This window comes from Helianthus annuus, chromosome 11 (assembly GCF_002127325.2).
Source record: "Helianthus annuus cultivar XRQ/B chromosome 11, HanXRQr2.0-SUNRISE, whole genome shotgun sequence".
Classification (NCBI taxonomy): domain Eukaryota; kingdom Viridiplantae; phylum Streptophyta; class Magnoliopsida; order Asterales; family Asteraceae; genus Helianthus; species Helianthus annuus.
In genome coordinates this window covers 129,562,536-129,576,281 of record NC_035443.2, presented here as the reverse complement: position 1 = coordinate 129,576,281, position 13,746 = coordinate 129,562,536, and the positions used below count along the sequence as shown (strand labels likewise).

Below are 13,746 nucleotides of genomic sequence, written 5' to 3'. Positions count from 1 at the left end.
CTTGTTAATTAGGAGTTATAAACTATTTATTCTTTTTCTATTACATTCTTCCTTCCTTTTCTTTTCACATTACATTTTTTCTCAAATGATCATTCATCTATATATATACTAGTAAGAAACCCGCATGATGCGACGACGGTGACAATTTACAATGCGGTGGTGGCGACAGTCTTCCTCGATTTCTTCTTTTTTTTGTGGTTTCTTATGATCCCTTCATGCCTGTCGTTTTTTAGACAATTGCTTTGGATCACGCTATGAAAGAGCATATTAAATAATTGTTTTAAATTGGGTACCTTTTTGTTTTAATAAATATGTTTAACATTACCCTAAAACTTAAAGCACAAAGTCGGTGCAAATTTCACATTACATCCCTCGCACGTTTTCCTCTTTTTCCCTCTTCACTTCCACATGTCTTGCAACGTGGCTATCATCTTCAAATGCTTCCTTCCTTCACTTTTCTCTCAGATGAGAATAATTGGAAGGCTTTAGTGCAAGATTGAGAAGATTAGAACGCAAAGGAAATCAGCAAATCATCTAAAATCGTTCAAATCGTCAAGAGGGCTTTCAAGTTGTAGGCTACCAGGACCTTTAATTTGCTTTTCAGGTGAGTTTTTCTTAGCACATTCCTTTTAATTAATAGTCTAGGGTTTCTTAACTTGAATGAAGTTGATGCATGTATGATTGCTTTGTTTTGACTTGCTGAAGATATTGGCTTTATGAAATTTTGCTGCTGGGATGTTATAAATGTTAGCAAACTGTAAAAAAATTGGTGGGATGTTTTGACTTGCTGAAGACATTGGCTTTATGAAATTTTGGTGGGATGTTATAAATGTTAGTAAACTGTAAAAAAAATTGGTGGGATGTGTTTTACCCAAAATTTGAACACTTGAATAGTTATGTTCCATGTGAATTCTATGAATTTGTGTTAACAAATTATGAAAGCATATTTGAACAGTTGAATACTTATGTTCCTATAATGTAGAAGTAAAGTTCAGCTTTTTTAACGACTCCTAGGCTACACCTATCAGGCTATCCCCGTTAGGGGGATTAAATCCTTTTCGCTTTGAATGAAGATTTCCCACAGTTTGAATAAATGTATGGCGTATTATACTCATCGTGCGATTCCAGCAGCTTTGACTTACTATTGGCATATGAAGATGCCGCAAACCGCACGTTTCACCGCTTTGGTAGCAAAAAACGCTAAACAAGCGACGCAAGACATGGCTCAAGTTTTACAAGTTTAAATCAAAGCCGAAGAGCATAAGGTAGACAAAATTGCTCATTCTACTAGAAACTCGTTCGGATTGTTTTTGAAAGACTTCGCCCGTCGCCACAGCCTCCAGTTGCATGGATTCACTTCCACTTGGTTCTTACTCGATATCGCTTTCTACTGAAACAACGAAAGCCCAAACCTTTATCGCGATATTCAGTACCGTTTATCTTTTTCATACATCGCATGGATCTTTTCGCAATCCAACTCATGGGATTCTTTTTCATGACCGTATTCTTGTTCGTCCTTGCCATTCCTTACCACCACTGGACCAAACACGAGAACCATATCGACTTTGTACATGTGCCCCTTAATATTCTTTTTGGCCAACTTCGGCCCTAACTCCACCACTTTCGTGGTTCCAGCCGAAATTTTCTCCGCAAGACTCCATTCCACTTGTCACGGTATCTCCGCCCAGCCGGAAAAGCTTCCGCCATTGTCGGGGCCTACGGGCTCCTCTACGCCTCTGAAAGTACATACCCGAAAAAGACCGACGCCAGTTATCCTACCAGTATTGGAATCAGGTACATCCTCATCATTTTGGCTGTAATCCATGCATTAGGATTGTCGTTTACGTTTTTGGTCCCCGAGCCTAATGGCAAATCGTTCAAAGAAATGTCGGGTGAGAACAAAGAGGAGAGAGAATTGTAGAAATATTTCTTCATAGCCATTAGCTGATAGATCTAAGTTTCTGTTTGTTTTTTTTCTCATGCTTCATATCCCAATCTCAGAATAAAGGCAGTGTAGCCAATAGTTACAGGGACAAAGGTTGAACGAGTGTGACATGTATTTCATGAAGGGCATGACTGCCAACATGGCACTGAACCAGTTGGTCAGTGAAGTTTTCCGTAAGGCTTCTCCTCTGGGGAGGTCCCAGGTTCGACTCTTTCTGTGTACATATTGGGATTTCAGTATGGAGTTGGGCCTGGGCAGGGTTTAAGAGCTTGTCTCGCCCTGTGGGGTAGTGGGTCCTTTGGCTCCTACAATTGTCGTTCGAAAAAAATTAAGGCATCACTATTGACGAAGGATACTCCATTCCGATGAGGCGGCCAGAGGAAGTTATCCAGCAGGCCTGCTGCAAAGAGCTCCAAAACGTAGACGAGAAGTGCCAATGCAAGGCGGTAAAGCAGCTGTTCCAAGAAGCCTTGCGGATGGTGAAACAACAACAATCGGTACCCATATTGGGCTCTCAATGACAGAAGATCCAAAAGTTGAAGCAGAGGGCTCAGATTCTCCCTAATGTATGCAACTTTCAATCAAAACGATGCGAGATCGGAACCATCACCACCACCATCACTGACAGCAATATGGAAAGGGAGTTTAGTTATAATAATAAGGAGCACATAGGGTAATTCATTTGTAATCGTGGTTTTCATCTTATCTTTTAGATGTTGAATGACACAAATGAGTTAAAAAGAAAAGTGACATGATGTTCATGAAAATCAAATTAAAATCTAAAGTTAATGATTAAAAGCGATTTTTCTATCTATTTAACAAATAGATGTATCTTGGGCATAGAAAAAACTATAGAGTTGAATTTAACGTTTCAAAATTCAATTCTCATTACCAATTACCAAATTCTATAATTTGCAATATTTTTAGGCATAGAGGTGTTGTACCTTATGCTTTGAGAGTTTTGAAAAAATGATTTTTTTACTTTTAACCCAAAACTATTTGATTCTTTACTTTTAACCCAATTAGATTTTTTTTTTTACTTTTAACCTAAAAAATTATTGATTTTTTTTTACTTTTAGCCCAAAAACTTTTCGTCTTTTGCAATTAAATCTCATAACTTTTTTACTTTTAGTTTTGGTCCTCTATACTTTTCATAAATAACAAATAGACCTTCTCTTTAAAAAATTGTCTTCTATTTTTTCTAACAATAATAATAATAGTAATAATATTTATAATGTTTTGCTTATACGAACACGCAACACCATTTCATTTCGTACCTTTTGCTTTTTATTCAGTGTTTAGGGATTCTTTTTATCATTCTTGATTAGTACTTTTACAAAACGAATCAATACTCATCGAACAATATCAGTGTTATTAGAACCGGTATTAATAATCGCTTTTATAGCTTTCTATTGTTGTACAACCTAAACAAATAAAAATGAACACAATAGTTTACAATTAGTCAATATGATGTAGACATGTTTTATTAGTTTCATGCATGCTTTTCTTAAGTTTGGCTTGCTGTGCTGTTTTTGATGGTTAGAAAAAATAACTTACATAAAACTCTTTCTCCAGTCACTATTACATAGCTGAATCTTTATGCCTCTTATCGTTGTTTCATATTTGTCTAATGATTATGCGTGTGTACATCTACTTACTGGTTTTTACTTATGATTTTTGCTTTACCTTTTTAGTTTTTTTGGTTGGTACCGTCCGTTCAGGTTAGTTTGTAATTTGCTTTGTATATGCTTTGCTGTTTATTTTATTTTCTTAACTAGTTTATAAACCCGTGTATTACACGAATTAAGTATAAAAAAACTTAGATTGAATAATATTTTAATTTATAAGTGTTTAAACCTGTGTATTACACACGTAAAATAAAAAAAAATTGTAAACCATACTTCTATATAATCTTGATCACACAGATAAAAAAAATGTAATAATAGTATAATCTAATTAATATAAGGATGATTTACTAAAAAAGATCTAATTATTGGGTTTTTTTATTTTACGATAATATTTAATAAAATACATTGTCTTTATCTATAAAACTAATTAAATAGTACATCCTAATATAGTTATTAACATATTTAAATTAAACTTATTATATGAATAAGGATAAAGATTAAAAAAATATTTTTAAATAAAATGTAAGTCTAAATTGTAAAATTGAAGGAGAGAGTGGCCCGTGACAATAATTGAAATGCTATATTAAAAGTTAAATAAGATTTAATGTTTCTTAGAAGTTAAATTAGAGTGACATGTGGCATTAAGGGGACCTTTTTATTAGTAGATTTGTTACTTTATCATCTTTATCGATAATTAATATTTTAAATCATATGGTTTTAGAAATATATGTGGTTAATCTTAATGAGGTGTTATATTGTCAAATAAAGTAAATATAATAATGCATAAATAATTAAACCGGAGATATTAATAACAATAAAAAAATAATAATAGGTTTGTTATAGATAATAATAAACCTACGATTAAAAGGCTTTTGATTTTAAAGGATATTCATATTAAATAGAGACATATTAAAAAAAATATAATGACCCTTTATCGTATGTCATAGAGGTGGTGAATGGGTCAAATTTCTAAATGATTTATAATTATTTGCTTTCAACCCTAATGGGGCTTTTCATTTTAATATTCTAAATGAAAAGAGAAAAGGTTAACAAAAAGCATCATCACTAAAAGCTAACCTTCTTGAGAAGCGATTTCGGGTAGGTACATTATTGTCGGGATCGGTGAACTCGATTATAATTCCGTGCTTTCCAACCTGCAAGATAGGATGGTCTCAAGAGGGGTTAGAAACCAAAATGTAAAAACCAAGAGTAAGGGAGGAGAGTCTTTGTATGTATACATAAACAAAAATAAAAGAACTCAAAATAGACTTATACAATGTACAGTACCTCCCAATAGAGATAATTAGCAGCGTTTTCATAATTCGTAAGAAGGGAAACTGTACATTGCAAGGAACGGTAATTCTTTAGCTTGGATCGGTGGGAATCGCCGATCCCTTAAAGTACTGTGAGAAAAAAAAAACACATATAAACCAAGTCGTTGAGTCGTTCACATACTTTGTGGATCAAAAATAAATATTAGAACGCATGTTCTTAGTCTTTTACAACAGATTTCACTATTTATGCAAATATGACAAACTACTATCAAGCCAAATGTTTTCATACAGATGTTGAAACTTCCTCAACTCTTGCATATTTATTTCTAGATAAGAATTTCTACAGTTTTAATATAGATAATAATTATTAATAAGAGAAATAAAAACTGTAATTTTATAAATTTAGAAGCTGGGATGAATGTGGAACCTGATAATTGATAGGATGTTCCAGGTGACCTAGTACTGGCAAGTTCAGATCTTACGGTTACAGATTGTGATTTTTTCTTTTGGTTGGGCAATTTATATTCAGCATACATGCTAATGGACCTTTCTTATCGGTGAAAAAAGCATTGGGATTTATAGGGGTATTTTGGGTAAATAGTTTTACTAAAGAGAACACAGTTCCGAATACCATCTGCAGAAAAGATCAAGAGGAACTTAGTTATATAATTTTAACTAATCCCTGTTACTGTTAGTGCATAGAATAAGTGTGAATTACTATATAATTTCAATAAAACCCTATTGATTTATAAATAAGAGTATAAGACCACTTACTATGTTCTAAATGCTTCCTGATAGGATCTTTTATACAGAGAACAATAAAGTCCCTTAGGAGCATTGAATAAGTAAATATGATCTATCTATTATTATAATCAAAATATCAGATGTTGATGAATTCTGACCTGTTTCCAAAACATGGAAGTTTCAACGATTGATAGCTCCAATTTTGTTGCACAAAGTTATATAAAATCAACTAAAGCATCATTTATAACTTACATGTAATGTAGAAAACAAGATCAATATATTGACAAGTTCTAGAACAATAACTAAACAAGAACTGAAACAAGATTGGGAACAAGAATAGAAACAAACCTGCAAATCGGTTCGGGTTTCTCAGAAATTGGTGTTCACCTTCGATTTGATCGTCATTTGTTTTTCATCTCCGGTTCTTCGTCGTCCGATTGGAGGGCGATCGAGGAAGATAGGGTTCCAGATCGAGAGAGAGAGAGGGAGAGAGAGAGAGAAGTGAGATTGAGAGAGTGTGAATTGAATTTTGCTAGGGTTCTAGTTTGTTATGGGATTTGTATGGTCTGGAGGGCTGAGGGGAAGAGAAGGAAACGGTGGGCTAAGGGAAGATGAAGCGAGTGTGCTTTAATTTGAAGTTCCGACGTTTTAATTCAGGCATCCTGAAGGGATAAACGGAAGGGTTATAAGGTTTCTTCCAATTAATCGTGAAGATCAACTTCCATAAAGGTAGAAACGATCCAGGGAATTCAAGTCGATTCAGGTGAAGAAATGAAGAAACTGATGATGGTGGCTGTCGATTGTAAGGAGAGGAGGATAAAATGGGGAAAAAATGTAAAAATATAGGTTTTATTTAAGCCTTTTAGTCTGCCATCTTAAAAATTAGGGGTTAAATTACTTTTGTATCCATTGGAGATGTATTATATAGTTATATAGATATATAGATATATAGATGGTTGATGTAGTATAATAAATTGCCACATGGCATTTTAATAAAATCCTTTGTTATGAGAGAATGCCATGTGGCATTAATGAGATTTTTTTATTAGGATTAGATTGTTGTCCTCTTAGTATGTTAGGAAACCTTATTGTTAACTATGTCTAACTCTCAAAAACGGCGTCGTATGCTTACTGAATCTCTTTCTTCTCCTAATGCGTCCACTTCAGTACCTATACGCCAGTCTTTTACGTCATGTAGGAATGAGGTCTCTAATTCCATGTACATAGATAACGGTGATTGTACCTGCATATGCGAACATTGCAATGCCTTATTTTGGTACGAAGAACGTGTCAATGCGATGTCTTCTAATTGTGCTTGCTATAATTATTGCTTTAAACATGGTCGTGTCAAGCTTGATTCTCCTTCCCTTCCTCCTGCGTCATTGTTACATCTATTTAATAAATCTGAATTTCTTGATAATATACGTGCATACAACAACATGTTCTCAATGACATCTTTTGGTGGAATAGTTGACGATTCTATCAACGATGGCTCTGCTCCTTACGCTTTCAAAATTGAATGCCAGATTTACCATTCGCTTGGTTCTTTCTATCCAGCACCGAATTAACGTCCTCGGTTCTTGCAAATGTATCTGTACGATATTGAAAATGAATTTTCCAAAAGACTAGGCATATTGGGAAACGATAGCCGTTCGCAATTGATTTCTGAGACTTTCGCTTTGCTTATTCAGATCCTTGAGAGTAGTAACAAGCTGGTTAAACTTTTTAGGGACACAAGAGATCTGTGTCGATCAACTGATGTAACCTTATTCTACGTCCGTTTGTATAATTCTTATAACTCTTTACGTTATGATAATCCAACCCAGGTTGCATTGGTGCTATTATCAATGATCCTGGACCTGAGTCAAATGGGTTTGACATTGTCATTAGACATAAGGTCACTGGCCCTCAAAGAATAAACATACTGCACCCATTGTACATGTCACTGCAATATCCTTTGTTGTTTATTCATGGTGAAAGTGGTTGGTCCCGTGACTTGCGCCTACAGGGTAATGGCTCAAACAGAAATAATACTTTGACTAGGAATATGTTCTATTACTACCAACTACATGATCGTGCCAATACCTATTCTTTACTACTAAGAGGTGGACGTCTTTTCCAACAATACCTGGTAGATGCTTACGTGTGCATCGAGCAAGACAGGCTTAACTTCCATAGATATAATCAAAATGCTCTTAGAAGTGAATACATGCAAGGAATACATGATGCAGTAACACGTGGAGACACCGAAGGAAAGGATATAGGCAAGCGTATAATTTTACCATCCACGTTTACCGGTGGTCCACGCTACATGTACAAACACTATCAGGATGCCTTGGCAATGTGCAGAGTTCATGGGAACCCAAAGTACTTTATTACATTCACCTGCAACATTAAATGGCCTGAGATTCGTAGATACATCGCCAAATTTCCAATCCTAAAGCCGGAGGATCGTCCAGATGTCATAGCAAGAGTCTTCCATATGAAAGTTACTTCATTTGTAAATTTTCTTAAAGTTAGAAGACCATTTGGAAAGGTTACTGTAGGTAACTTATCTGCCTCATATTATATAGAAAACTCCATATCTGTTATAGAGGCATACTCATGTTACTTGAAAGCCGTTCGTTTATGTTATCCAGACTTATACACCATAGAGTTCCAAAAAAGAGGTTTGCCTCATTGTCACCTTCTTTTATGGGTTGATGAAGCACACAAAATAAAGAACGCTGCACAATTAGATGCCTACATAGCAGCGGAAATTCCAGATCCCATCAAGGAGCCAACTTTGTATACAATTGTCATTGACTCCATGATACATGGACCTTGCAGCATCGCCAAACCTAACTCACCATGCATGGCATTAGGATCATGTAAGAAAAATTTCCCTAAGGATTACGAGCCTGTTACAAGATTCGATGACAATGGCTATGCACGCTATAAGAGACATCAAAGTACTCACTCTGTTCAAAAGAATGGGATTTCATTAGATAATGGTTATGTTGTACCATACAACCTGTCACACCCCAACCGATGGCGGAATCATCGGGGCGCGGCACTGAGCGAAATAGATTGTCCAGAAGTTTCCATAACAACTATATTTACCAAATATTTAAAGAAACATGTCCCATACCATGTCATAAATGATAATACAAATATTACATAAAAGATCTAGTCAAATTGTTCTGTTCCGACAACTCATATTTTTATTACAGACAAATGTTTATTGTTGACCTAGGTCTTTCCTAGCCTCGATTTCACAGCAAAGAAAGCAAATAAGCATCCAAAGCACCTGTCACATATGTTAAAATAAAAGTCAATACACATAGTGTAAAGGTGAGCATACAAGTTTAATAGATATAATAGAGTTCGAAATCGATTACGCATAACCAGTATGTACACAGTGTAAAATGAGGCATGTTAGTTATCGACATGAACCTATCGATACCAATGACTGCGGGTTGACTACCCAAGGCAGTTTGCGATACACACTCACCACTGTGAGCCATGTAACTAATTGTCCTTAACAACCCCTGAGTGAACAGGTGCTGAGTCCAAACTATAGTTCTATCGTTGCTAAGACAGGTAGACAACATTCCATGTGTAAACATAACAAACAAGCATTCATTAAGTCACGTATAACATGCAGTAATGGTTAGCGTTAAAAGTATTGCGTAGTGTGTTTGATGTGATTTAGAATAAGTAACGTATGTAACACCCAAAAGTGCATAAAGCAAAAAGGGATCGAGTATACTCACAGCGATTGATGGATTGAAGGGAGCGCTAGAGAGTAAGGTTAGCCTGATCAGAACGATAGCATAATGATAAGCGACGTGTAAAACGATGCAAGGTGTAAGTGGGTAGGACAGCAGTTCGATCAGATGGTAGTCCGATCGGACAGCTGATCGTGCGAGTGATAGCCCGCTCGGATGGTCATCCGATCGGACGACCTCTCGAGTGGATTGTTTCTTCCTTTAGGGAAAGATGTGTTTGTGTGTGATGGCTTGACTTTTGAAGTGTTTGTTGTAGTATTCTAAAGACATAGAAGTATCACTATCTTTCAAGTCAGTCGATCGAACGAACGTTCGATAGGACAATCAACCCGATTGGTTGGACATTCTAGTGAGAACAAGTTCACAGCAATTGGTTACTCGATTGGTCTGTAGTTCGATCGGGTGGCAACCTGCTGGTATTGAACATGTTGAAAATTGTTTAAGTGTTGAAGTTTAATTGTCACATGTTCGAGCAGTTAATCCGATCGGATGGTAGTCCGATCGGACAACAACTCGTTCAACGTTCAGACTTCAAATGTTGGTAAATAGTTTAAGTGTGGGACCCAAGGTGTGAATCGATCGGGTGACAACCCGTTCGGGTGACAGCCCGTTCAGACAGTAGTCCGATCAGACGACATTCCGTCCTGGTCGTTCCGTTCGTCTTACACTTGGTCATTTTGATATTTTGTCGTTTTATCGAGATGTTTTGATAACGTGTTAAGCAACAGAAACCTCGTCAATACTTGGTACTCCTGATCGGACAGGAACCACCCAAATCAGGTCAGTTAACTATTCAAGACGGTGTTCCATGTTCAACCCGAAATCAGTAAACCTCGTGGATAGAATTCAGATCTCGGACCAACACAACCACATGAATGAGTAGGAAGTTGGTACAAGCTCCGATTCTATCGGTTTTGAGTGCATTGAGTGTAAAAGAGTTGAAAGAAAGTTGGAAAACCTTCTCTCAATTCCTTTTCACCGTGAATATGTTTAGATCTATGAAAGATCTTTGTTTATTTATGCGGAAATCGCTTAGATCTAAGTTGTTCTCGTTGGATTGAGGCCAAAACATGAAGTTCTTTAAGAACACCATGATGACGTCATCCTAGAACACCTCAAATCTAGTGATTTCACGGTTAAAAGTTAAGATTCAAAAGATAGAAAGGTGTAGAATCAAGTGTAGATTAAAGATGTACAAGATTTAGGTCGAGATCTTACCGGGATTGAGAGAAATCGGAGAAAAAGCAAGGTTGAAGCGCTGGTCGGACAGAGAGTACCAAAAGTAGAAAGTTTGATGGTGACATGGGGTATTTATAGGGTTACCCAAAGTGGAAAGGGGCTGGTCGATCGGTTGGCAGGCCGGCCGACTGGCTGGTCGATTGAACTGCATTTCGATTAGACTGCTGGTCGATCGGTTAGTTGCCTGGTCGATCAGTCACTTGGTTTGATGAGTTTTGCCGTTTCGATCGCGATAGCGGGCGATGCGAATGCGATAGAGTTTCCTATTTAAATTACTTTTAATCCCAACTACTATATCTAACATACAACCATCCTTCGTTACTTGCGTTTAGCGTTTGCGATACGATTGCGATTCGAGTTTCGATTGCGTTTCGATTAATCACCATAACATAATAAAATAACATGCACAAGTAACACATAAGGCACACACACATGTAAAACAATATCCATAACGCATAATTCGAGCTGCGAGTGTGATTGCGATGAGCGATAAGCGACCAAATATGCGATAAATATCGAATAAACCTCGATTATTAATAGATACTCCACATAATACAACTAATGTAACATTTGTGCTTGTAATCATTATGAACAGTTCAATTATCAATAAAACAATGTTATTTGATCCCAATGTTTGTTTGGTTGTGTTTTACATTTTTTATGTTTTGACTTTTGTTCAATTTGAAACTCTACATCGCTTTCTGGAGAATTATACGCAAACTGGTGCGTAAACGTACTCAGTTTAATGCGACAAATACCCCGGAACATCAACATATACTCAACATACCTTAAATAACCTTTACATAACTTAGAAATAAGTTTTGAAGGCTTTGGTATGGCAAAAACAAGTTAATCCGCTTACAGGGACTAAACTTGACAAACTGCGAAAGTATGCCAATTCGAACTGTAACGAAGATTCCGGAACATGTCCATAAGTTAAACATACCATAAATATCCTTTACATAGCTTAGAAATAGGCTTTGAGGGGTTTGGTATGCTAAAACAAACTTTTGGATCATTCAGGGGCTAAAAGTGTCAAAAAGTGCACAAGTTTGCACTTTCGCGCATAACTTACGTTCTGAATACATCCGGACATCCAAAAATTTATGTAAGCATTATAATATTATGCCTTAGTGTTTGGCATGAGAAAAATCCATTCGTCGCGCAATTTGGATCATTTTTCGCGCTTATGCGCATTCCGTCGTAATTAACCGAACATCGCGATTGTACGGCCAAACGAACCAACACTCGACATATTTTTGAGCGTGTTCCATGTACACAATGTTTAGGCATCATTTTAGGGCCTTAAAGTTGGCTTTACGGGCCTTAGAAGTGTCGGAAATGGCTTAAACATGCAACAGGGACCAAAACTGCAAATTCTGAAAGTTTGTGCAGATCAGACATAGCCAGGCGGCCCGCCTGGGTTATGCCTGTATGCTGACGCGGGCCGCGTGGCCCCTTCAGTTGCAGAAACTTTGTTTTCTTGCAAAACTTGGCCTTTCAAACACTCCAAAGGGCAATGCCCTTTCACAATGTGTAGAGTTAGGGTCATTTTAAGCCACCACAACATCTTGACAAGTGTACGCATGAGATCGTGGCACGATATTCAAGAAACGATCCTAACAGCTTTACTCTTCCTATAAATACCCCCCCATTTGTGTTAAAACCCACCAAACTGATCAAAGAGCTCTAAGTTGATGCCATTGCTTCATACCTGAGCTCCTAGATCAAGTTTAGCTTTCGGGGACCTTTCGTAAGTGTTCTTTCGTTCTTTTAATCGCTTTCTAGTGCTAAAGTCAAACTTTGTTTGACTTTCTGCATTGACCAGCCTATGGTCAAAACAAAGTTCATTGGAACTTCATAACGTGGGCGTGATCACGATGGTTATAGTCCATGGCGACTATACCTACTGATTACCACGTTATCTAGGCTCAGTGACGAGTCGTAGTTTCGGCCAAAATGCGCATTCTTGCGTATTTTGTAACTAAACTACTCGTGAGCATCAAAGCCGTTTGTTTTGATGCCAAAACCGTTTTCTAAACGTAGTTAAGCATGTTCTAACATGCTTAGCTTGTCACTTTTAGTATAGTGCTTATATAGGGTCGTAAGGTAAGCGATCTAAACCATCGCTTATACTTTCGAACCCGACCCATTTGGTCGATCATTAGGATCCGACCAAACACATTAGGTGACCATAGCTGTAACATTCCGAGGTTATACCTTGTGGTCACGATGTTAGGCGTTCCAAACGCGTTCTTCGTGAACGACGCGTTAAGGTAACATAAGCTACCTAAACGGGTCGTAATGGGTCGCAAGCACTTAGGCTAGGTTTCATTTTAGTATGTAGGCTTTGTTAAACCATATTTCACGAGTCTCCATACTCGTTTGGTTTACGAACCCGCATACTATCCGATCCTTCCGATTTTGGTCCGGTATATTAACATAGCTACCTATTAGGTGCCGTTTGATATTCCGTGATCTCTAGCATTGTGTGATTATTACACAAGAACTTCAAAGCAATCTCAGGTGAGTACATTGAACCCCTCTTTTACTGTTTTCCAAACTGTTTTGGGTGAAACACATGTGCCTACTTGTTACTTTCATGCTTTCCATGTTTTCACATCATATACCTGCTATGTTCCTTATTACACTATAGTACATGATTACATTACGTTTCATGATATGTATGCCCATTGTGTGCGTACTTAGTACATTGTTTTACATTACATTTCATGCTATGTATGCCCATTGTGTGCGTACTTAGTACGTTGTTTTACATTACCTTCCATGCTATGTATGCCCATTGCGTGCGTACTTAGTACGTTGTTTCACATTACATTTCATGCTATTTATGCCTATTGTGTGCATACTTAGTACAATTGTTTACATCACATGCTTTCGTTTTGGTATGACATTTGGTTTGTTTAACATGGAACAATACATTCATTGACATTGATCACGCCATTCGTTAGTAGGTAGTGGTACCATAGGAATTGACAACTCCCGTTCCTGAAATCCTGGGTTTGTTTGGATTGGAAGGAATGACCGAATTCGAAATACATAACTTAGATAAACCTTTAATTTGTTTAAGGGTTTATCGCCACAGTCTCAAGGCTTGGATGTATGCATTTTCACAATACCGCATA

The 13,746-nt window shown here is 36.9% G+C and overlaps 1 protein-coding gene, 1 long non-coding RNA gene and 1 pseudogene across 2 annotated transcripts in view; 2 read left to right on the top strand and 1 right to left on the bottom strand.

Moving 5' to 3' along the window:
• The first annotated feature begins 350 nt into the window (after nt 1-350).
• Nucleotides 351-2,695, top strand: LOC110880670 (annotated as a pseudogene).
• A 2,048-nt stretch (nt 2,696-4,743) lies between these two features.
• LOC118484282 lies at nt 4,744-5,844 on the bottom strand. The gene is made up of 3 exons (XR_004873176.1): nt 5,750-5,844; nt 5,622-5,674; nt 4,744-5,481 (listed from the first exon to the last, which is right to left on the bottom strand). It is a non-coding gene; the product is annotated as an uncharacterized LOC118484282 (long non-coding RNA).
• An 844-nt stretch (nt 5,845-6,688) lies between these two features.
• LOC118484072 overlaps nt 6,689-13,746 on the top strand; it is a 43,786-nt gene continuing 36,728 nt past the window's right edge. The window contains exons 1-2 of the mRNA XM_035979964.1: nt 6,689-7,133; nt 7,418-8,542. Of these exons, the coding sequence (XP_035835857.1) occupies nt 6,689-7,133; nt 7,418-8,542 (1,570 nt within the window). The remainder of the gene's footprint in view (nt 7,134-7,417; nt 8,543-13,746) is intronic.